The sequence below is a fragment of the Podarcis gaigeae genome (genome assembly GCF_964106915.1).
Source record: "Podarcis gaigeae genome assembly, chromosome: 6".
Lineage (NCBI taxonomy): Eukaryota > Metazoa > Chordata > Lepidosauria > Squamata > Lacertidae > Podarcis > Podarcis gaigeae.
The window spans coordinates 87531919-87558103 of record NC_139682.1 but is presented as its reverse complement, the minus strand read 5'-3'; the positions used below and the strand labels follow the sequence as shown (position 1 = coordinate 87558103).

The window sequence follows — 26185 nt, the reverse complement described above, 5'->3', positions numbered from 1 at the left end:
GTGCTCGGAAATGTACTGGAAGCCAATGTAGGTCTTTCAAGACCAGTGGTATGTGGTATGTGGTCTCGGCGGCCGTTCCCAGTCACCAGTCTAGCTGCCGCATTCTGGGTTAGTTGTAGTTTCCAGGTCACCTTCAAAGGTAGTCCCACATAGAGCGTCTTGCCATTGTCTTTGGACAATGCAATTGCATTCATTAAGTGCTGTTGTTTGGAGGGGAGGGGAATTAGAGATAGATCACGCTGAAGAGCAACAACAGTCAGAAGATGTGGGGGGGTTTTGCACCACAGCTTACCAGGAGCACTCTAGCGATCAACAGTTGCCTCACAAGTCCACCACCCATTCCACTTTCCAGAGCAGGATACAGAATCAGCAGCCACTGAAAGATAACCCTTCTACCTGAGGCAGCTCAGTGCCATGAGGCACTTTAACCTTCTGAGCATAGCTGTCAACTTACAGATTTGAAAATAAGGGACCATAAGCCTCGAAAATAAGGGATCAGCAGCCAAAATAAGGAATTTTCAGAGCACAGGTAGGTTCAACATCTGAGCCCCTCCGAGCCAAAGGCAGAAAGCCCAGCCAGCAGCCAAACAAAGCCTCAAGCGGTGGTTCCCACAGCGCAGCAACCTGGCAAAGGGGATGCAGCAAGGAAAACCACCGTCACCTCTCTGCTGGGAAGCGCTGAGCAAAGGCGAGTCCCCAGGCAATGCGGCTGATTTGATCGGCACAAAGCATGCAAGCTCCACCACCCAGTCGTTCTTAGACTCCTTATTGGGTGAGCAACGCAGCCAAGCAACACAGTTGGGCGGCAGGGAGGGAGGGAGAGGAGCTACTTCCTTTGAAACCCGGGAAATCTAAGGGACATCATCAATAAGGGACAGCAGCGGGACACGACGCTGGAATAAGGGACTTCCCCGCCAAATAAGGGACGGTTGGCAGCAATGCTCACTTGGCTAGCGCTGAAACCTGGTCAATTTTTGTGGAGTTTGGGTTGCTGCCCTTTTGCTGCACAGTTTCTGGGAAGCAGCTCGGTGTTCCGGGAGGAGGAGGAAGAAGAAGAGCAAACATTGTCTCCAAGCACTCTGAGTTGTAAAAGCAAATGTGAAAACCCAGCCGACCACCCTCTTAGCTTCAGGGACTTCTGGAACAGCATCTCCACGCTATGAGAGTAGACCTGCAATCTTGCCACCCACTTGCAAGTTGGGGGGATAAGGGCCACATAATTGGGGCAGGGCTTCCTTCAAAAACAAAAGCAGAATTCGGTAAGCAGGTCTAGCACCTTCCCCTCCCATATTCCCCAGCCAAAGTACAGGGTAGGGGGAACCGGCGTCTCCTTAAAAGTCTTTGGAGTTTGGTTCCTGCACATTAAGCTCAGTGATGTATGATACTTGGGACAGCTGCTTGAACCCAAATCCATTAGCTGACTGCTTGCTAATCCCCAAAGACCAGCTGCCTCATCCCATTAGCAGGAAGGCAAGTGAACCGCACTCCTTCGAGCTACTCAGCACGACAGCTTGGAACTGCCGCCCCTGTTCAGAGTCCATGTTTTGCAAAAGGGTTTGGAGGGGGGGGGGATTTGTTCACATTCTACCAGATGATCTGCCCCAGCCAGGTGATACTGGGGCAGCAAAAGCAACATTTGAACACCTCTTCTAAATCTCACGTCGCAAACCACGAAAGAACGTGAGAACGAGAGCTTGTTCACACTTCTGCTTGTTCCAGCCGCTTTTTCCAAGGGAAAAAAATCACTCTTCACTGCTGAATAGCATCAAACATCCATCAGGTTTTCTGCGTATCATTCTTTGCTCTGATTCAGTGAGAAAGGGCAGGTTTTCCCAGGGAAAGCTCTCTGGCCCTGGGACAAGTGGAAGTGTGGATGAGCTCTAATAATTCAGTCAACACTTGGGATATATCATGGAGGCCTGTTGAAAGGCAGTTAGGCACTTCTTCCCTTTCACACCTGGGGATGCAAAGATTTTAATACTCCTTCAGACCACCCTTGTGCAAAGCCCATCTTAAGCAGCAGCAGCAGCACTCTTTGTAAAAGGAACCCAGTTCTTCCAAGCCAGGTCGAAACAGCCAGTTGCCAGATTGAGAGACAGGGAAGTTGTTCTTACAGGACTCACAGCCATCAGCAAACTGCCTAATCTTGGCTTAAGGGGGGGTGGAATATGCTTCGCGGAGGACAGAGAACGGTTGCAAAAGGAGAGAACAAAATTTCCAAGGCTGGGTTTGGATTTGTTACATCTGTGGTTAGCAAGAAGACAGCGTAATCTGTTACAGCCTTATAAATAAATGCTTTGAGAGACCTGCAATGAATTGTTTCACTGTGCGCCCGTCCCTCACTGCCCATGTATATTTGTGGCATGCAGCTCCTCTGTGTGCTGGCTAGGGCTGAAGGGGGGGCACCAGGTTTGCAAAGGGTGCACCATACAGAGAGATGAAGTTGAGTGGGGGCTGCAAAACAATGTTGAGAGGGGGAATCAGATTTCTTAGGAAGGCATCCAACCAAACAGTTCCTTGCAGGAATGGGAGTGGCCGCCAAGACCATATAACACCGGTCCTGAAAGGCCTACATAGGCTCCCAGTACGTTTCCGAGCACAATTCAAAGTGTTGGTGCTGAGCTTTAAAGCCCTAAACAGCCTCGGTACTGTATACCTGAAGGAGCGTCTTCACCCCCATCATTCAGCACTTAGGTCCAGCGCCGAGGGCCTTCTGACGGTTCCCTCACTGCAAGAAACGAGGTTACAGGAAACCAGGCAGAGGGCCTTCTCTGTGGTGGCACCCACCCTCTTGGAAAGCCCTCCCATCAGATGTCAAGGAAACAAACAACTACCTGACTTTTAGAAGACATCTGAAGACAACCCTGTTTAGGGAAGTTTTTAATGTTTGATGTTTTATCATGTTTGTAATATTCTGTTGGGATCCATCCAGAGTGGGTGGGGAAACCCAGCCAGATGGGCGGGGTATAAATTATTATTATTATTGCATTATTATTGCATTATTATTGCATTATTATTGCATTATTATTGCATTATTATTGCAAGTGCAAGGAGTTTTAGTTGTCTGTTAGAACTTCTCCTCCCTCTCCTTTCCCCAAACAACTTCTAAATCTGTTCCAGCATTTCCCCCTGACTTTCTAGAAGAGATTTACTTGGTGCACTCCTGAAGCTAGCTGAACTTCTTTAGCTTTTATTTCCAAATTTCAAACTGGGGCAATCTGTAGAACGTGGAATCTATAGCCCTTCAGATCTTATTGGATCACAGCTCCAGTCACTCCTGCTTCTCCATCATGCTGTCTGCATCTGATGCATCTGAATTTAACCACATCTGGAGGGCCACAAGTCTTTAGAACATAGCAGAAGTGTTCTGGAATATCTGGAGCAGAATATCTGTCTGTCTGGAACACAATAGGGACGTCAACTGTTTTATTCATCTATGGCAGAAAAACCTCCTGCCACATGCAAGAAATTCCACAAATAACTGAGAACTGGGCCTAACATACAGCATATTCATGAAAACTCCAGTTTACCAAACTGCATAAAAAAAGAATATCAGTTGATACCGACCTGGGGGCTAGTGTGTGCAGCAAAATTCACGCCCGCTGGTGAAGACAAAGGAACGGAATGCGCTCCCATAGAGGACGTGAGCACTCTGTACGGAGAGCTCATTGTATTCACAGATGCTGCTGAGCTCATAGGCGACGAGAGAGTCCTTGAAGCACTGAGGGGAGACTCAAGGTAGTTGGACGTGCCATCTAAGGAATTCCCTGTGGGAAGGCCCGATCCCAGATTTGCAGGTGCAGAATTGCTGTGAACTGGAGAATCTGAAATGAAAAGAGAGACTCCATGAAGGTGGGCGACAAAAAGGTAAATGCAGAGCACTTGGAGGTAATGACCGCTCCCCACATCAAATGGGGGGTGCCTTTTGCGTGGTCATATGCAACCCCCCCATCCCATGCAGCTCTCGGCAGTACAGCCTGGATTCGCCCCCCCCAGCCAGACACCTGGAGGTAGCCACCTACCTCTGCCAGTTAACCAATCCCTGCTGGAGAGGCGTTACCAGGAGAGAGTTGGCCAGGTAAGGGGAGGGACCGTCCTGCCCACAGAATAGTGGGTGGAACTTACCTGGGGGGTTCTCAGTAGGCTTCAGAGCTTTTCCCACCCTGCCCTCCCTCAGTTAAGCCTTCTTTTGCAGGTTAACCTCTTCTCCACAGGTATGCGGGCGCTGCTAAGTCAAGGTCGCTGTTGAAGGGCCGGAAAGGAATTCTCCTGCATTGGCAGGTTTGCCTTTCCCGTAGCAAAGCATCACAACTTTGGCGGTTTCAGGCCTTGGGTAGAACCCTTTAGTCTATCTTCTCTAAATTGGGGGGGTTCTCTAAATTGGGGGCGTGAAGCAGTGACCCACGCCCCCCCTGCAGCGTCAATCCCAGGGTTCCCCCGTTAAAGGGGTTGTTTTGAGGGCAGGCAGTGGTCATATGCCAATAGGTTGTCATTGCTCTCCCCTGGGATGGTGGCTAAATGGGGGGCAGGCTCTCTGCTTGAACAGACATTATCCAGAGCCAGCCCAATCCCCACACATTCTGGATAACCCTGATGTTCCCCAGATCCCCGGCCGGGGACTGGGAGGGATAAACGCCCAATGCCTAAGCCAAGGTCTTCCTACATCTGAAGCTTTAATAAAGTTGTGGCCAAACTGTAATCCCATAACACGTTTTCTTGAGTCATTATTCCACTTGGGTGTCGCCTGGGGTTGGGGGGGTCTCTGCCTGTCCGTGCAAACATAATCCTACAGCAGGCAGCGAAACTACTAATTTTGCAACAGATTCCCAAACAGCAACAACTACACGCCAGCTTTCACCCAACTACAGCTTAAACGCATAACTTTTACCATTCTTTCTGTGTGTCTGATTCAAAACTACAAACTCTTCCAGTTGTCTCTCTGTCCTTTTTCCTCCCCCCCCCCCCGCTCTTTCCAGGCACACATCTGCTCTTTAAAGCTCCACGTCCAAGTGCTCTATCTCTCTTTCTCACCCCAGAGCTTTCCCCACGTAAACCTGCTCTTTAAATCGGAAGCACAGCAAACAGCAATTCAGGTTTTCTGGGGAGTTCCCATTTGCTCCAATTCAGCTTTAAAGAGCGAGTTTTCACAGGGAAAGCTCTGGAGCAAAAAAAAAAAGTGCTCGGACACTGAGCTTTAAGTGCGGACTATGCCTGGAAAGGGGATGCGGGTGGCGCTGTGGGTTAAACCACAGAGCCTAGGACTTGCCGATCAGAAGGTCAGCAGTTCGAATCACCGTGACGGGGTGAGCTCCCGTTGCTCGGTCCCTGCCCCTGCCAACCTAGCAGTTCAAAAGCACGTCAAAGTGCAAGTAGATAAATAGGTACCACTCCGGCGGGAAGGTAAACGGCATTTCCGTGCACTGCTCTGGTTTGCCAGAAGCAGCTTAGTCATGCTGACCACATGACTCGGAAGCTGTACGCCGGCTCCCTCGGCCAATAAAGCGAGATGAGCGCCACAACCCCAGAGTCGGCAACGACTGGACCTAATGGTTAGGGGTCCCTTTACCCTTTACCTTTATGCCTAGAAAGTGCAAAGGAAAGGTAAGTCTGGACAAACCCTTCCTTCCCCCCGCCCACCCCCAAAAGAAACTTGTCAAGGACTGTACAAAATAGTTGCCATGCAGAAGTCACTTTTGTGTTTGTTTTGAAGATGAGCTTCTTGTGGTGCGTGTATCCTCACGAGTCATTTGTGCGCAATGGCTCATCGTGAAGATAATGCTATTTTCTACCCCTAAAAACCAGCCACCGTCAAATAGGTTTATCAGATAAGGAGGATTTGATCAGTTTTCTATCATTCACTGTTGCCGGATATCTGCAAACTAGAGGGGACGATTGTCAGCTAGAAAACAATGAGAGAGGAAAGGCTTCTGCCCACCTCTGCCCCCCAATTCCATCTCAATCTCAATGGTGCCTATGGCTTCAAAGGTTTGAAACAGGCATCTTAATTGGAGTCACCAAGTTAAAGGGCACCGAGTGAAGTTTGCAGGGCCCTCAAAGAAGCATTTTTCCGATGCGCATGCTTCATATAACAGCCCAAATGGTGAAAATAACAAGGCTCTCTGAAAGGCCATTGTGGTTCGATTCCTTTGCCATTCCATGCCTAGTGGGAGAGCTGATTCAAAGACAGACAGACGAGGACCTTTTTCATTCCATGCACAGAATTAAACCTGAAATGGGTTGATCGCAGGAGAATCCGGACTCCATTGACTCTGACAAATGTCTTTAACGTTATTCAAGAAGCTGACCTTTTGTTATCTTTTATTGTGCATCTTCCCTTTGAATCAGATTTGACTGTTACTTCAGGTAAAATAACAAACACTGTCACAGGAACCATCTTTGCAATAAATAAATATTGAAGTTGTGGGGGAGAAGGAGGGGGAGAGGCAAATCGGGCTGGCATGCCGTCGCAGCAACTTCGCGGCAGCTACAGAAAGCAAGTGGTGACCTTTCTGCTGAGCAACTTCTCCTCTGCAGACTGAACTAGACAATATGCTAGATGTGTAATTGTATTTAATATGCCTAGCTCCCCTCCCCTCCTTTTAAGAACAGCTATGAGGATACTGGAAGGACAGATTGTGAAGCTGAGGCTCCAAGACTTTGGCCACCTCATGAGAAGAGAAGACTCCCTGGAAAAGACCCTGATGTTGGGAAAGATGGAGGGCACAAGGAGAAGGGGGCGACAGAGGATGAGATGGTTGGACAGTGTTCTCGAAGCTACCAGCATGAGTTTGACCAAACTGCGGGAGGCAGTGGAAGACGGGAGTGCCTGGCGTGCTCTGGTCCAGGGGGTCACAAAGAGTCGGACACAACTAAACAACTAAACAACAACAACATGAGGATGGGGAGGAGCATCTGCAGAGTCTTTTCCACCCTCAAACCATCTCCCCATCTATGAAGCTGCTATTTGACTCAAGGGTGAAGGCACAAGACAAGTCCATGGTGGCATTCTTCACTCATAAACTCAAGCGAAGGAAATACTGCTTAATGGAAATTGCCAGGGCAAGACACAGACCTATGTGTTCGGGGTGGGGTAATGAATTTCAATAGGGAGGAATGTAAGGTTCTGCACTTAGGCAGGAAGAACCAGTGGCACAAATATAAGACACCTACGGTAGATTGCCAGTGGTACATGTGAAAAGGATCTAGGGTTCTTAATATGAGCCACGCTTAATATGAGCCAACAGTGTGATGCAACAGCAAAAAAAGCTAACACTACAGAAGTATGGGACGCAGGTGGCACTGTGGATTAAACCACAGAGCCTAGGACTTGCCGATCAGAAGGTCAGCGGTTCGAATCCCCGCACTGGGGTGAGCTCCTGTTGCTCGGTCCCTGCTCCTGCCAACCTAGCAGTTCAAAAGCACATCAAATTGCAAGTAGATAAATAGGGACCGCTCCGGCGGGAAGGTAAATGGTGTTTCCGTGCACTGCTCTGGTTCACCAGAAGCGGCTTAGTCATGCTGACCACATGACCCAGAAGCTGTACGCTGGCTCCCTCGGCCAATAAAGCGAGATGAGAACCACAACTCCAGAGTCGGCCACGACTGGACCTAATGGTCAGGGGTCCCTTTACCTTTAGTCGTAATAAAACGCTAGTGTCCCGCTGAATTCCTCAGATGTTTTGCCTAAGAAGGAAACCCAAACTTTCCTTCAAATTTCTCCTTATGAAAAATGCAGCAATATTGTACATCAATGTGAGGAACTCTGAGGAAATTTTCTATCCTTATGGAAGTCTTTTGTTTAAGAATGACTAGACTTTATACCAGGAGAGCCACCCTACACATTTTCCCCTTCCAAGTTAAAAGCAACTGAAATGTACTCTGATGGATGAGGGTCGGTCACAATCCATTCACACATCCAGCTATACAAACACACAAACACACACACACACACACACACACACACATCCATCTAACTATGCCCTGCAGAGGATCTTAAGGTCCATGAATAATCATAGTGGTTTTTTTTTCAAACTTCTTTTTATTCGTTTTCTATAACCAAACAACAGCAAAGAAAGAAAAAGAAAAATAGCCAACACATACCAAAAAAGAAAAAAAAGAAAAGAAAACATCAACCAAATCAAAACACCTAAACCAACCAAAAAACAAACATTAATTAACAATAAATAACGTTTTGACTTCCCTGGTGATCATCCAATGTTTATTGGATGGATTTCCCCCCGAAATTGATTTTTGAATTCTGAATTTATTGTTATTCATGTTTTATACTGTATTTTATGCTGTTTTTTGTTGCATCAATTAAGTGTTTTAAATTTGTTGTTAGCCGCCCTGAGCCCGGTTTTCTGAACCGGGAAGGGCGGGGTATAAATAAAAAATTATTATTTATTATTATTAACTGGCCACTTGCCAGACAAAAACGAAACTGATCCCTGTCCTCTCCCCCACAACCCCAAGGCACTTTTCCCCATTAATTTTGCACTTCTGCATCCAGACATTCGCTGTCTCATGTTCCCTAGCCTTTTGCTCCAAATGGAGCAAAACCCACCCACAATATATTCAGTTCTCCATTTTCCACCCAGACACTCTCCAGCCTGGATACGTACTTGTCATGTGAATACCAGTTCAACGGGCAAATTTAACAACTCTACATCTAGCCCCCCAACAACAAGAAAAAATACTGTACTCTCCACGCAGAAATATCTCCATAATCTCCCGACTTGCGCAAGTCTCCCTTCCCCAAAGATCCCTTTTCTTGAGGGCAGCAGGTCCCCATTGATCCTGCCTAAGCGCAGTCAATGAACATAGTGTGCCCCAAAAGCTTAGCCTACTCTGTTATGTACTGAAGTTCTCACCCTGGGCCAGCAGGGGGCTACTGTAGATAGTTTTCACTCAGGTCCACATATGCAAATAAGGAATTGAAAGTGACGTTCAGTGATTGGATAGTTACAGAAAGTTGTTACTGTTGCTTTGTAGTTGAGCTCTATATAAGCAGGTTGGCTGAACACTTCAGCCCAGTTCTGTTCTGGGCCTGTGAATAAACAAGAGCTGTCTGAAGAATAGCTGTGTCGTCTGATATGTTCACCCACTACTTAACATAGTAGTCTTTGCCAAGCTCTGCAGAAGGGCACAGAGAGGGGTGACCAAGACAGGGAGTTGGACATTGTGGGTGCAGCAGCAAACAGCATCTTGGGTTTCCTATCACTGCTGCCACAAGATTGCTGTGAAAAACCTGGGGGAAAGGAGTGGGACTGCGAAGAGGGCAGAGAAACTACTGGGCCGGTTAGAAAGGATTCAAGGGCCAGATCCAGCCCATGGGTCACCAGCTTCCCATCCCTCTTAGAAGAATCTATTCTCTTTATAAATATTGTTGCACAGCATCCCATTCTATAAGCAGCTAAGATTCCAGGGGTCCAGGGTTTGCGATTGGAGACTGTGGTTCCTTTATGATATATGGTTTATTTACACATATATAGACAGCATCTTAAAAAGCAGAGACATCATCTTGCCGACAAAGGTCAGTATAGTTAAAGCTATGGTTTTCCCAGTAGTGATGTATGGAAGTATAATGAAGGCTGATCGCCGAAGAATTGATGCTTTTGAATTATGGTGCTGGAAGAGACTCTTGAGAGTCCCATGGACTGCAAGAAGATGAAACCTCTCCATTCTGAAGGAAATCAGCCCTGAGTGCTCACTGGAAGGACAGATCCTGAAGCTAAGGCTCCAATACTTTGGCCACCTCATGAGAAGAGAAGACTCCCTGGAAAAGACCCTGATGTTGGGAAAGATTGAGGGCACAAGGAGAAGGGGACGACAGAGGACGAGATGGTTGGACAGTGTTCTCGAAGCTACCAGCATGAGTTTGACCAAACTGCGGGAGGCAGTGGAAGACAGGAGTGCCTGGCGTGCTCTGGTCCAGGGGGTCACGAGGATTTGGACACGACTAAACGACTAAACAACAACAACAACATGCAGCCTGAGCCTGAGCCTGTGATGGAGGAGCTTACAGCATTGACACCCCAATATGTTATTCTTTTTCCCCTAGCCACAGCAGTCTTGGAGCCAAAAAGACATCAGCCATGGCTAGGCCTCCCTCCAGCTTGCCGAGTTTCACAGACTGCAGCTGTTTTCCTCCAGCTCACAGCATCCCCAATAGCAAACCCTAAACTCTCCAATCAGGTTTTTCTCTGCTAATCATCCTAAAGTGGAGTGGGGAGCACAGAGTCTTGCCTGATGGCCCATTAGCTTCCCTTTGCCTTTGATTAATGGCTGCCCTCCCAGGCGAGTTCCTGAACACGTGAAGCCAGTATTTTAATGATTTGCTAAATCCAGTGTCTGGCAGCCTTATTAACACTCCAAAAATTGATTAAATTCTAACACCTATCAGGCCCAGGAATCCCGTTGCTCGCTCCCAGCTCCTGCCCACCTAGCAGTTCAAAAGCACGTCAAAGTGCAAGTAGAAAAATAGGTATCACTCTGGCAAGAAGGTAAACGGCATTTCCGTGTGCTGTTCTGGTTTCGCCAGAAGTGGCTTAGTCATGCTGGCCACATGACCCAGAAAAACTGCCTGCGGACAAATGCCGGCTCCATTGGCCAGTAAAACGAGATAAACACTGCAACCCCAGAATTGTTCACGACTGGACTTAACTGTCAGGACCCCTGGATGGTTAAGTCCAGTCAAAGGCGACTATGGGGTTGCAGCGCTCATCTCGCTTTCACTAAGGGAGCCGGCGTTTGTCAACAGACAGCTTTCTGGGTCATGTGGCCAGCAACACTAAACCACTTCTAGTGGAATGGGACACCATGATAGAAACCAGAGCGCACAGAAACATCATTTACCTTCCCGCCACAGTGGTACCTATTCATCTACTTGCACTGGCGTGCTTTCGAACTGCTAGGTTGGCAGGAGCTGGGACAGAGCAACGAGAGCTCACTCCGTTGCGGGGATTCGAACCACTGACCTTCCAATCAGCAAGCCCAAGAGGCTCAGTGATTTAGACCACAGCACCACTGGCATCCCTTATCATGCTAGTACAAGTGTAGTGGTGGGAAGGCAGATTGAGCCTGCACCCAACAGCAAAGTAATCTGTGGAGGAAGTGCACCAAGTTTAATGGTGATCAATCAACCCAATGAAAATAGTTGTAGCAGTCAAGGCAGTAGAAGGTTCAGGTGCTGACCAGTTGTCTGGTCAGAACATTTAACTATTACACTTCTCTTTGGAACCAGTGTTCCGGGAGTGGGATAGTAACCATCAGTGGAAATTATGTTGGAGCTCACCAACCCCACTTCAAAGAACTATAGTTCTCAAAAGAAAAGAGACTGTAATGTGACTATATGACCCATTTAACTGCATGTCTTGCAATGTCAACGTGCTCCTTGCAGTTACTGCAATGTATAGAGAAAGACCTTTCTATTAAATAAGAATTCTTTTGGAATGTTTCCTTGGCAGATAATGATGTTATCCTGAGAGTGAACAGAATCCGTCTTCAGAATCCACAGCAGCGGCCCAGAGGAACTGAAATCCAGCACACATGACATTTAAAAATGGGCTATCACATTCTTAGTACCTGTCAAGTAATGCAACATGACAGATGAATCCAGTTCCTTGTGCACTGCATCAGCGCAAAAAGAGGGAGAGTTTCTCCCACTAAATCCAGATTTGTTGCACTTGTTGTCTTGGGGAGAAACTTTTAAATTCTCATTTGTTCCTAACAATGCTTTCTAATGGGCTCTAGAGAGGCTTGATCTCAGCACTGTGCTATTGCACACCCTTAATCACAAGTTGCACGCAAACATGCACATGCATTCCACTGTACAGACGCATGTAATAATATATTTAGCTCAGAGTCAAGGGGTATCACAGGGACGCGGGTGGCGCTGTGGGTTAAACCACAGAGCCTAGGACTTGCCGATCAGAAGGTCAGTGGTTCGGATCCCTGCGACGGGGTGAGCTCCCGTTGCTCGGTCCCTGCTCCTGCCAACCTAGCAGTTCAAAAGCACATCAAAGTGCAAGTAGATCAATAGGTACCGCTCTGGCGGGAAGGTAAACAGCGTTTCTGTGCGCTGCTCTGGTTCGCTAGCAGAGGCTTAGTCATGCTGGCCACATGACGCAGAAGCTGTACGCCTGCACCCTCGGCCAATAAAGCAACTCTGCAACCCCAGAGTCGACCACGACTGGACCTAATGGTCAGGGGTCCCTTTACATTTACCTAAAGGGTATCACATGGAGATTCCATACATACAGTGCTGGATTTACATATAAGCTAAACAAGCTATATCTTAGGGCCTCACTCTCTCGGGAGCCCCCAAAAAATTTAAAAGAAAAAAACTGGGTGTACATTTCCAAAATATAAGATAAAAAACAAATAAAATAAAATCTGCATGCAGCAATAGTGTTTTGTGTTGTGTAGGCTCCTATTTGTTATGTGCAAATGGCTTCAGATACCTATTAGGTCCATAAATTACCATATTCACCACAAAAAAACAGTGACAATTTGTTATTGACAAAGGACAGCTGGACATATAGAGGGCCCCATTACCTTCAGTAGCTTAGGGCCTCATCAAACCTAAATCCTGCATATATATGGGGGTAACTGGGTGGCGCTCTGGGTTAAACCACAGAGCGTAGGACTTGCCAATCAGAAGGTCGGCAGTTCGAATCCCCGCGACGGGGTGAGCTCCTGTTGCTCGGTCCCTGCTCCTGCCAACCTAGCAGTTCAAAAGCACGTCAAAGTGCAAGTAGATAAATAGGTACCGCTCCGGCGGAGATAATGGAGTTATATAAAACACAGACGACTGAAAAAGTTGCAGCAGGAAAGGTGTGACAATAAGACTCCTGGAGGGTGGGAAGCCCAGAGATTCAGAAAATCTTTTAACTGTTGATGTGTATGGTTGTATTGTTATAATTTTATATTTGTAAAATCAAATAAAAATTATTTCAATAAAATATGTTCTAGAAGCTGCAGCTATTGCAGACTATTGGTTCTAAGGTGGAGTACAACTGATGGTTTAGGAGCTGCACTGGTTTGTTATCTGCTACTGAATCTGACTTAAGGTTTTGGCTCCAGTGTATGAATTTGCGTGTCGAGACCCTGAGACCACCTCCTCATTGATGAATAAGACACAAGGACACAGATATTAGGTTAATGTTATTGGGCAAATTTAGGCCACAACTTTATTGGTTACAGAATATGTGAGCGGTATTGGCTTAGGCACTGGAACTGACCCAACTATATCTGACTCCTGCCCATCACGCAGGGAGTCCAGTAAGGGTCAACCACCAGTAGGGGGAGCCCTGTTGGTGCAAACCAACTCGAGCTCCCCCAGGGTTCCCGACGGGGTCGTGGCATGGCCCTAGCCCAGCCCTGGACTTCGGACAATATCCACACCCCCAGATTCTTTTAATGGAATACCCTTAAGCTTGGAGGGGCAGGTGACGGCCACACCTCCCCTCCCCATCATAAGATCAACCAATGCCTAACTGCCAAACCTTACAAAGTTGTGACGATTGCTACGAGGTAGGCGAAAACCAAATGGCCCATGCCAAGTTGCCAAGTGGAAAAATTCCTACCAGGCCCCTGAACGGGGACCAACCGAGGTCCATTGTTGTTTAGTCATTTAGTCGTGTCCGACTCTTCATGACCCCATGGACCAGAGCACGCCAGGCACCTCTGTCTTCCACTGCCTCCCGCAGTTTGGTCAGACTCATGTTTGTAGCTTCGAGAACACTGTCCAACCATCTTGTCCTCTGCCGTCCCCTTCTCCTTGTGCCTTCTATCTTTCCTAACATCAAGGTCTTTTCCAGGGAGTCTTCTCTTCTCATGAGGTGGCCAAAGTATTGGAGCCTCAGCTTCAGGATCTGTCCTTCCAATGAGCACTCAGGGCTGATTTCCTTCAGAATGGAGAGGTTTGATCTTCTTGCAGTCCATGGGACTCTCAAGAGTCTCCTCCAGCACCATAATTCAAAAGAATCAATGTTTTGGCGATCAGCCTTCTTTATGGTCCAGCTCTCACTTCCATACATCACTACTGGGAAAACCATGGCTTTAACTATACGGACTGAGGTCCATAGCAAGGCCAAATTCAAAACTTGAAAATAGGGAGGGAGGGTGGGAGATCGAGGAAGTGAGCCAAAAGGAAGCTCTGCGGCTCATGCCTCAGTTTAAATGGGGCCCGGCCATGACCCCCCAGGCAGCGGATTGGCTGGCAGGCGAATGACATGGCTGGGAACCTCCAAGTGGTCCACTGCAACTCCTCCCCACTGGGAAGTGGAGCGGATTTCTCACTGGTGCAAAATGTGACAATCTACAAAAATGCAAATGCAATACGCTGGCTAATAACTGTTAGTAAATATATATTCGGTATGATGTCGGTATGATGTCATTCAAAATATACAAATAAGCCACTTCAAAACAATATATACAACACATCTCACAAAATATACAAGTAACTGCAAGTTGTTATATGTATCAGAGTCAAGCAAAGATTCAAACAACCAATGAGTAGTGAGGAACGCCAAACCGTCTCTCAAGGGAAGACATCTCACAAAAGTCTCAAAGGAAGACATGTCTCCAAAGTCTCAAAAGGACAATGCATCCGGAATAGTTCAATGAGATCATACCAATTATATATTTACTAACAGTTATTAGCCACCGTGTTGCGTTTGCGGTGGTGTTATGGAGCAGGGCCTTATCTGTAATGGCACCCCAGTGGTAGAACTCCTTCCTGTTGGAGGCAATAGTGGCCCCCCACAAGTCACCTCCTGAAGGCAAATTTATTCATTCAAGGCCAATAGTGACATTCAAAACGTATTGAGAGGACTGTTGGGAGCCTGATGCGTAAGTGGTTTTATGAACTTTAAAGATGGCTTGCATGGCGTTTATATTTTTTTATTATTCCATATAGGATTTTATGCAGTGTTATATACCACCCTGTGATCATCAGATGAAGGGTGGTCTAGAAATAAAATTAATAATAGTTCACATGCAGGTATATGCAGATTAATACCAAGGCTTTATGGAGCTTGCCGGGTCTCACGTCGCAGCTGCCAATATGTATGTTGAAATTTAAATAAAACACCTTTTTTGGTAGGGCAGCCGTATTGCTCTAATTTTTTTTAGCCAAAAGAACCGCCACCCTCTTAACTTTTAGTTCAGTGGAGAGCAGGTTAAACGATGAACACAGCGTACAACCACGCAGTAGAGAGCCTTCAGCAACACGTAAACAACGCGGGTTCTCCTTCATGAAAAGCACGTGTTGTGGTGGGAGCAACCACGACATCCCTTGTTGCTGGGCGGGTTAGTTTGGATGGCCACGAATTTGATTGGGCACCTTCAATTGTTGCTGGGGAGAATTTAGTGTTGCAATTTTATTTGATTATTTGAGTGCTATATAAGCTTCCTCTTTTCGCTGCGCACATCGGAGCTATAAACCCATCTATAAAAGTGTGAAGACTGACGAAAAGAGTGCGCCACGCTGCACATGGGAGGGAGGGGGACACAGTAAGGAATGTTTGCACATAAGAAGAGGAAGAGCAGGTGGCGAAGGCTATCACAGCCTCTCCAGCATATGTAAGCTTGATCAATGACTCCGGCTTCTCATAGTCCACAATTGCCTCAATTTTTATCCAAGCTTTGATGTTTCAACTACACATCACATGCAAGAGTGTGTAAGGAAAGCCCAGTGACCCATTTACTTACTTGCTGCAAAGCAGCGTTGGGAAGGGACAATTTGGAGAGGGGAAGAAAGGGGCAGGGCAATCGCTTAACTCTTCCAACCCACCACTTCTTTTTCATAACTAGCAAACTACTCGAATAATAACATGTAAATTATACTGACCTGATTTGGGTCAGTATAATTGAAAAAGCCAGCTCATTCACAAGCTGCCACTGCTTACTCTCTGAAAGCATCCTCCGAGTGCCCCATTTCTTTCGGTTTCATTGGGAACGGTGGTGGGTCTTTCTACCATCACACAGATGGAGTTTGGGCTTCGTTTCAGACCTGCCCATTGGCTTCAGTTTAGACCATGTGTAGGAAACCTAAGGCCTGGGGGGGGGGGATCCGGCCCAATCGCCTTCTCAATCTGGCCCGCAGACAGTCCGGGAATCAGCATGTTTTTACAAAAATAGAATGTGTGCTTTTATTTAAAATGCATCTCTGGGTTATTTGTGGGGCATAGGAATTCGTTCATATTTTTCCCCTCAAAATATAGTCCGCCCCCCCAGCAAGATCTGAGGGACAGTGGACTGGCCCCCTGCTGAAAAAGTTTGCTGACCCCTGGTCTAGACTCACAACCGTACAGTGGTACCTCGGGTTACGTACTTAATTCGTTCCGGAGGTCCGTTCTTAACCTGAAACTGTTCTTAACTTGAGTACCACTTTAGCTAATGGGGCCTCCCGCTGCCGCCGTGCGATTACTGTTCTCATCCTGAAGCAAAGTTCTTAACTTGAGGTACTATTTCTGGGTTACTGGAGTCTGTAACCTGAAGCGTCTGTAACCCGAGATACAACTGTACTTGTGGGGGGTGGGGATGTAGGATGAGAGAGGGAAAATGACGCTTCTTCCCCATCCTACCCACTCCTCCTGAAATAGCCCTGTATAGCATGGGGGAGAGTAAACCAGTGGCGTAGGGTGGGTTGTCAGCACCCGGGGCAAGGCAAGTAATTTGTGCCCCCTAACCCTTGGATTTGCGCCCCCTAACCCGTGGATTGCGCCCCTAACCCCCAGATGTTGCGCCCAGTGCGGCTGGCCCCCCTGCACCCCCCACGCTATGCCACTGGAGGGCCATGCCCCCACAAAAACACTTTAAGGTGTTAGGGGCTCAAGAATGGCAGCCACTTGCCCCCCCATCCTCCCCACCCCCACAATGGACACCCCCAGAGTTTCATTAATCTGGCAAGTCACTAGAAGCAGACACTTGTCACACCAGTTGGGGTTTGTTTGTTTTTTAATTAATTTACAAACAGATAGACTTCTCTTGTCTAAGGAGACCCCCTAAGAATGAAGAAAACACTCTTTTGTTATTGGCCCCATTTGACCTCTAAGCTGATAGGCGCTGGAGTTTGCTATTAGAGAGGCTGATGATTATTCATTCTATAAAGTAGCCGTGCTGGTGTTGGAATATTGTTGTTGTTGTTGTTTTGAAAAAGGCAACCAGAGAGATATTTTTTCAAGCACTTCCACAATCACATTGGGGAAAAGATTTCTGCATTGCAGGGGGTGGACTATATGGCCCTCAGGATCCCTTCCAACTCGACAATTCTATCATCTAGCTCATGGGTAGGCAAACTAAGGCCCGGGGGCCGGATCCGGCCCAATCGCCTTCTAAATCTGGCCCACAGACTGTCTGGGAATCAGCATTTTATACATGAGTAGAATGTGTCCTTTTATTTAAAATGCATCTCTGGGTCATTTGTGGGGCATAGGATTTCGTTCATCCCCCCAAAAATATATATATATATATATAGTCTGGCCCCCCACAAGGTCTAAGGGACAGTGGACTGGCCCCCTGCTGAAAATGTTTGCTGACCCCTATAGCTGCTAAGTAAGGTCACAGGAGAAAAGGCCTTAAACTAGAAAACACTAAACTAGTTGTCATCATGCAAAAACATATAGGGCAGAATCCAACATTGCCTGAGAGAGAAAGGTGAAATCCTGTTCCGCAAGCAGAAGCCTATTCTGCATGTTCAACAACAGCACTGGATGCAACCTACCCAGTTTTAGGACCGGCAACTTCTATGTACTGGCCCTGTTCTTGTGCCTTGAACGGAAACCTGACACGCAGAAATTCAGCAAGCGTAGCTTTCCTTGCCGTTTTAGGCATAGAAAAACTTTACCTGTTGAATCTCTACGCATGTCGGTCTGCTGATAAGAGTACAGGAACAGTACAAAGACACGACGGAGTCAATGGGACTTATTTCCCAGGGTTGACGGCAGCAAGTTTTTGAAGCCAAGGGAAGAGCTCGATGAAATCTTGAAGTGTTGCACGAGCTGAACAACAGGGAGCGTGGCCCTTTGTCAATCGCAATGCATGTCCCAGAGTAACATTGGGAGCAAGCAGCCTTGCAAAATGTTTTACTGTATTTGTATTTAAGCAAATAGCAGAATGCTTCATCCAGCACTTCTGTGCCTCTAAGAAACATGCCCACATGTGTAAAAAGAATTAGGGAACGTGCATCTATTGTACCTAGAAGGACAGGGCACAATGGCTGTAGCTCCCACCAGCTGAGGGTCAAACTTGGAGGAAGGTGATGAAAAAAGGAGGGACAGGGCAGGAAGTATAGCTCAGCATACTACCTGCCTCCATGCCAATATGAATGAATGAATCCTTTTTAATTTTTAAATGTTGTATTTTAATCTTGTTTTTTTAAAGCTGTATTTCAATTGATTTATTTTTTATTGGTTGTTAGCCGCCCTGAGCCTTATCTTGACTGGGGAGGGCGGGGTATAAATTACTACTACTACTACTACTACTATTATTATTATTATTATTATTACGGCCAAACAGCCAGCAGCTATCTGAAACTACCAGACACTTATTTCCAAAACTCCCAGTCACCAGAATATTTGAGTGTCAAATGACCTATAATTTAATTTCATTTCCGAAGACATAGTGGCAGGTGGGTTTCACCCAGCCAGAACCAAACGCCACATGCAACTTACCCGCTCTCTTTCAAGCAGGGCACCCATGCATTTCCAAACTGAATGAGAAGCAGGAATTTAGCAAAGGAAGCTTCCTCCTCTCACTGTATTTACATTCCAAGAGCAGTTTTACATGCAGAATTTCCTATAACTGCTAACATTACAGGAAATCCCGAAAAGGAGAAAATGTTGGAAACTCTATTAGACCAATATTATCCATCACGGGATACACAAATATATTTTTTGAGTGGTGTGGGGGCACGGAATTACTACTGAACAGTTGCTGGTCCTGTATTATTCTACCTCTTTTACCTTTTAGCCACCCCATGATCAGATTAACACCCCACAGCCAATAATATGGGTGAACTTCAGGATAGAAGACTTCAGCTGAAATCTATTGCCTGACTCTCCCATCACCTGCAGTACTGATTCCAATAATTCTGCCTTCTCTGTGCCTTGCACAATATCGCCAACTCTTGTTAACTGAGAACATCCATTTAATGAGTATCTTACAGTGGTTTTTCCCCCTGGAGGTACTCAATGGTAATAATTAATAATAATAATAATAGTAATAGTAATAATAATAATAATTTATTACTTACAGTATACCCTGCCCATCTGACCGGGCCTCCCCAGCCACTCTGGGTGGCTTCCAACAGGATATTAAAAACACAATAAAACATCAAACATTCAAAACTTCCCTAAACAAGGCTGCCTTCAGATGTCTTCTTAAAGTCAGATATAGCGGACGCTCGGGTTGCGAACGTGATCCGTGCAGGAGGCACGTTCGCAACCTGCAGCGCCTCATCTGCGCACTCACAGGCCATAATTCGGTACTTCTGCGCATGCGCAAAGCATGATTTAGCAGTTCTGCGCATGTGCTAGTGCAAAAACCCAGAAGTAATCTGTTCCGGTACTTTCGAGTTCGGCGTGGTGCACAACTCAAAAATGCACAACTGGAAGCATCTGTAACCCAAGGTATGACTGTACTTGTTTATTTCCTTGACTTCTGGTGGGAGGATGCAGTGCCAGCACAGTTTTTTCTGGAAGAAAAGCACCGAGTAACTAACATTTTATGAAGCACATGCTCCTCCAAGCAGCCATCTGAGGCAGGTCATGAGCATTCTCAATGGAGACATCAACCCCAGGACAGGAAGGGGATGAGCCAAAAGGCACCGTACTAAGCTGCTTAACGATCCCTTGAAAGTCACTCCTGCCACTGCTCCAGGCCTCTCTGCCCCCTGGTCCCCATAAAACCCAAATGTAAATGCAGTGAGCGGTATGTGACATCTCTGTGCTTTGTCGCCGCATTTGTTGACTGGGGGAAACACACGGCGCAATGACCCCTTGCCATGCATTGGGCTATACCCAAGGCAGCGCTAAGTAACACACTCTGTCGGCGCAAGGATTTCAGTTTGTGCAGTCGAACTCTCCCCCTTTTCCCTCTCCCTGCACATCACCTAAATCTGTTCTGGGGTTTCCCACAACCCTTCGGAGCATATTTTGGGAGTGCAAGGGGATGTGAGAGGTGGGAAAGTTCTGTTGCTCATGCAGGAATCCTCACAGGAACAGAACGGATCAGATACAACCCTATGCAGGACAGAACTTGTTAGCTGGATATCACCTAGTAAGTTTGATCGCATTTTAAGAGGAAAGAGAGGCAGAGACACAATGCGCTCTACGTGGGGCTACCTTTGAAGGTGACCCGGAAACTACAACTAATCCAGAATGCGGCAGCTAGACTGGTGACTGGGAGCGGCCGCCAAGACCATATCTTGAAAGACCTACATTGGCTCCCAGTACGTTTCCAAGCACAATTCAAAGTGTTGGTGCTGACCATTAAAGCCCTAAATGGCCTCGGTCCAGTATAGCTGAAGGAGTGTCTCCACCCCCATCGTTCTACCCGGACACTGAGGTCCAGCACCGAGGGCCTTCTGGCGGTTCCCTCACTGCGAGAAGCCAAGTTACAGGGAACCAGGCAGAGGGCCTTCTCGGTAGTGGCGCCCTCCCTGTGGAACACCCTCCCATCAGATGTCAAAGAGAACAACTACCAGACTTTTAGAAGACATCTGAAGGCAGCCCTGTTTAGGGAAGCTTTTAATTTTTGATGTATTACAGTATTTTAATATTTTATTGGAAGCTGCTGGGGAGTGGCTGGGGAAGCCCAGCCAGATGGGCGGGGTATAAATAAATAAATAAATAAATAAAATTATTATTATTATTATTATTATTATGCAAGCCCACATCTCTCCTATTGCCTGAGTAAGCCCATAGAAAGAAGGCTGGGGAGCATCAAAACACAGGACTTGGATGCTCTCAGTCCAAAAATACTTTGGCGCTCTCTGTCTCTCCATATTATATTTAGTGCTCCACTCCACTATGTACTTCCTGTGGCAAGTAGGTCACATACAAATATAGCACCTTTACTTACCTCACTAAATCTAAATGCAACAAATCCATGGTATGCTCTCTTACTTTGCCCAAAGTCTCGGGTCTAGTCCTCAGTAAGGGGATAAATGTGTCCTTAGGCCAGCCAGGCTGCAGCTTTGGCACTTGCTAGATTACGGGCTGCTCCATTTAACAATAACAGCAACTCTGTACATAGAAAACTAGGCTTTTTGCCCTTCTCTTGCCACATGCTGGTTTTCTTTGTGAAGATAAGTTTTTGAGGGCTCCCGTATACAATCTGAGGCAGTACACTGGTTCACTATGTCCATGAGACGACTGTGGTTCTTGCGGGTGCCCACCCCCCAGTCTGAATTTGTTTAGCACGAAAGAAGCTAAGAGATGGTTTTCATTCACCTGTTTCTGACAAGCAAGTATTTGGTAAAATTGCTGTAAGATGCTGCATCATCACTCTATCACACTGACTATTTGGATAACAAACTCACCATATACAAGCCAAAAGCTCTCGTCAAACTTTAAAGAAACCCCACAGAAACACCCCACCCTCTAGGAAGGCATTGCCTTCCCAGTTAGAAAGCAGCTTCTGATTTAACAATGCATAAATTTAATTCTCTTCTCTTCTGCTCCTCCTCCTGCCACTTCTGCATTTTTTCCCCTGTGCCTAGGTTGTTCAATTGCTATTTGCATCCAAAACCAGAAATCTGAAACCATTCGTGAAATACTTACTCCCAAAGCCTGTGGGAAACTTAATGAAGTGTGGATAATTCCCGTACATCTTTAATCTTCAGTTCATCTCTTCATTGCAATGGCAAAGGGTGCCTCCAAGATCCTTAAAGTGTTCCGTTTTGCTTAGCAAACCTGAAACTCTCTCCGGCGATTCCAGGCTTGCTGCCTCCTCAAGTGGAGAAGAAATCGTGGAGAGAAGCTCTGCATACCCTGAAGACAGTGGCTGGAAGAATCAGGCAGTTTTCAGCTGCTGTTCCTTTTCCATTCTGTTATGGGCAGGGCTTCTCTCTCTCTCTCTCTCTCTCTCTCTCTCTCTCTCTCTCTCTCTCTCTCTCTCTGTGTGTGTGTGTGTGTGTGTGTTCTCTGCAAACTTGCAGTGTGTTATATTGGTAGCTTAATCCATCAGCGACAAGACCAATCAATGCATCACAGCACTGGTATAGGTCACAAATCAAAAGCTGGTGGAATTAAATGGGGAAGGGGAGGGGGAGGGTATTATTTGAAGTATGTACTAATAAAAAAAAATCAATGCTGTGTGGAGTAATTAATTGAGGGGGCGACATATGGCTACACTTACAGGCAGCTGTTTCTGTGTTGATGTCAGAGAACAACTGTCATACAAAATTGGCAATATTTATCAGTTATGATTAAACCAAACTTTTCTTGATGTAATGCATTGTGTGAGTTCCACCTATGGCTGCTGCCTTTATTTTGGCATGTTTTCCTATGTCCTTAACACATGCCTGAAAGGCACAAATTGAACAAGAGAAGCCTCTCCTGTGCCATCACCATTTTTGGGGAAAGGCAGACCTGTTGGAGGTGTTAATGTACTGTTCAGGTGTTAAAAGTGCAGGAATCCTGTCCATATATAAAAAAGGTGGGGATTAAAGTGCTTCTGTGCATTTACATTAAAACGTGTTACACAGAAATCTAAAATTTGGTAGAATGCAAACAAGGAAAATAGATTTTATTGGCCAGTTGTTCATGTATTTATGTTACTATTCTGAATTGGGCAAAATGGAAACGCAGCTCATTTTCATCTAAAGAAAGAGTACGATAAAGATAAAGGGACCCCTGACCATTAGGTCCAGTCGTGACCGACTCTGGGGTTGCGGCGCTTATCTCGCTTTACTGGCCAAGGGAGCCGGCGTTTGTCCACAGACAGCTTCCGGGTCATGTGGCCAGCATCACTAAGCTGCACACGGAAACGCCATTTACCTTCCCGCCATAGTGGTACCTATTTATCCACTTGCACTTTGACGTGCTTTCGAACTACTAGGCTGGCAGGAGCAGGGACTGAGCAAGGGAGCTCACCCCGTTGCAGGGATTCAAATAGCCAACCTTCTGATCGGTAAGCCCTAAGCCCTGAGGTTTAACCCACAGCACCACCCGCGTCCCTGCAAAGAGTACAATATTAGCTGCTAATATTTAGAAATCAGTAAGCCTGCTGTCTGATGTATTGTAAATATTTGTAGTATTAATGAGCTATGCTTGGAGCGATTTAAAAACTTTTGCATTTAGAAAGTTACCTTCCGCCATGTGGCAGAGATGTCAGTAACATCAAAGTTCTCAACCAGGAGTTCTCTACCTATGCTTCTCAGGCACCAGGGCAGAATGTGATGGTTGTTGTTTGATTATCTGGCTCATCCTCAAGGGCAGGCAAAGCCCATTCTGGGGGCCTAATCTGGCCAGCTGGTCGGTTTAATCTGGCCCCTGTGGCAGTTTATTTCTTGGGGTAAAATCCTAAAAAAAACTTCAACCCTTAAAAAAGCTCAACAACTTTGGTCAGCCCTCACAGCCCTTCACTTCATCAAATCTGGCCCTCTTTGAAAAAAAGAGGCCACGTGACCCAGAAGCTGTACGCCAGCTCCCTTGAGCGCTGCAACCTCAAAGTTGGTTATATGGATTTACCTTTACCTTTACTTCATCTCAAGCCCTCCCACAATAAACCCTATTGAGATAAAACCTTTTTAAAAAATAAAAATAAAACCTAAACATGTCACAAAGACAAATTATTATTAATGATACACTATTACAAAGATAAAATAAATAATGACATTTAGAAGCGTCTAAAAAAAGGGGGAAAGGCACTTTTTTGCCAAAATAAGCAAGAAATTGTCTAATAATCCAAAAACATACTTCTAATTCCAGCTGTAGTAATTTCAACTGTATGCATTTCTGAGTCCTCCTATAAACTCTGTGAATAATTTCAAACTATATTCATTGCAGTCTTATATCAAGACTTTCATCAACAGCAGTAATATTTACCTCCATTGATTAGGATGAATGACCTTATTAAAGTCCTTATTCCAAACCTCTATATTCTTCCCTAGAGGTTTCATGCTACCACCAATCAGAAATTTATAATAATTGAAAGTGGGAGAAGTAGCTTCGAAATGTCCTGCAACAATAGACACTGATGGAGTCTCCAAAACTGTGCAGTCCACATTTTGTTATCAGCAGGTCCCTACTGCCACCAGGCCCAGTTCAAAGTTCTTGGATTGATGTACTAGTCCCTTGACAACTTTTGTGTAGGATACCAAAGGATTGCACATTGTTACAGTTGCTGCAGGTGGAGTCCCATATCTAGACCTTGTGCAGAGTAGATGTGAATTTCCTCCCCACCACAAGAATGAGTTTCAAAGCTTTGCTGGAAACAGTCTTAAAATAGTTACAAACAAATGTTCCAAAATACAAAGTAACACATTGCTCTTAAACAAGCAACCAATGCAGTCCAGGCTTCTTTTTGGTCCTTAATACAGTTCAATATTGTTTTCTCTCTCTGGTACCAGACAGAGATCCTAAGTAACTTGCTTGTTAAAGCACTGAGCTGAGCTCAATTAACTGACAAAGGAGCTGAGTTCTCACATTTCACCTTCCTGCTGTGAGAGATCCCTCAGGATTCTAGTGACAATGCAAACCTCTCTGCAAAGCATTTTTTTAAATACAGTGCATTCAAGCATAGCACTTTATGCATATTAAACTTCCATCTTTGACTGATTTTATCTTTTCTATCTCTTTTGTAACCTCATTGTAAGCCACTTAGAAACTAAGTTAAGTGTTGAATAAATTGTTGAAATATGCAAATAATATAAGAAAAACTTGTGAGTAATGTAATTTTTCCTGATATGAGAAAGAACCCCATCTGCCAAAACTTAAAAGTTGCCAAGATAGTGCCATTATCATTCATATCCTCCAAAGATTGTATCCCAAATCAAAGATATATGTTTCCGTCAAGAATGTATAACCTGCTGTTGAAATGGAATACACTAGATGAGACAGTTAAATCAGCTATGATTAAGTGGGCACAAGACATTGGTCATGATATTATGTTTGCTGACTGGGAACAGTTATGGACCACCGGCATAAAATTTACGGCATGTAATGCCTTAAGAAAAAATATTATGAAAATGATTTACAGGTGGTACATGACCCCAACCAAACTCGCAAAAATCTATCATTTGCCCAATAATAAATGCTGGAAATGTAATGAGACTGAAGGAACCTTTTATCACCTTTGGTGGACCTGCCCGAAGATTAAGGCCTTCTGGGAAATGATCTATAATGAAATTAAGAAAGTACTTAAATGTACTTTTCATAAGAAACCAGAGGCATTTCTCTTGGGCATGGTCGACCAATTGGTGTTAAAGAAGGACAGGACGTTTTTTATGTATGCTACCACAGCAGCAAGGATTCTTTTAGCAAAGTATTGGAAGACACAAGAACTACCCACATTGGAAGAATGGCAGACGAAGGTGATTGACTATATGGGACTTGTGGAGATGACCGGCAGAATCCGTGACCAAGAAAAAGAGACGGTGGAAGAAGACTGGAAGAAATTTAAAGTATATCTTAAGAATTGTTGTAAAATTGAAGAGTGCTAAAATGTCAAGGGAAAAGAAAATATTGAATTTTAGCTGTAACTGATTAAGTATGAGAAGAAGCTAAAAAAAAAAAGAAAATAAGTAATTAGACAATTGGTGTGAGGAGTTGTTGAAAAAATCTCAAAACAGGGATGCAGAAAAGGGGAGGTAAGGGGAAGTCTGAGAAGTAAGGTTATGAAAAAGAGGTTTGAAATTATACATGTTTATATGTTTTGTTTGTTTATGTATTGTGTGTTGTTTTGTTTTTAAATCTGTGTTGAAAAAACCAATAAAAAAAATATTAAAAAAACAAAGATATATGTTTCCAACTAAAGTCTGCATATACGCAATACATTTAAAGCACACCCACCCATACCCAAGAACCTGGAAAGGGTGCTGTGAATTGTAGCTCTGTGAAGGATAAACTACAGTTGCCAAGATTCTTTATGGGAGCGGATTGTGCTTTAAAAATAGGGTGCGTCTCACAATTTTCATAAAGGATCATAATTAGGAAAATACCTATATCCCATTCCT

The 26185-nt window shown here is 45.5% G+C and overlaps 1 protein-coding gene across 2 annotated transcripts in view; it reads right to left on the bottom strand.

The window, feature by feature from the left end:
• Positions 1 to 26185, bottom strand: part of RXRG (retinoid X receptor gamma) — an 82570-nt gene that overhangs the window by 27454 nt on the left and 28931 nt on the right. Inside the window, exons 1-2 of one of the 2 annotated variants that reach the window (XM_083743927.1) lie at positions 21789 to 22057; positions 3568 to 3824 (exon numbers count right to left, since the gene is read on the bottom strand). In XM_083743927.1, the coding sequence (XP_083600053.1) occupies positions 3568 to 3824; positions 21789 to 21837 (306 nt within the window). In that variant the 5' untranslated portion in view covers positions 21838 to 22057. Of the gene's footprint in view, positions 1 to 3567; positions 3825 to 21788; positions 22058 to 26185 lie in introns of those variants that run through there. The other variant, XM_083743926.1, reaches the window with a different exon arrangement.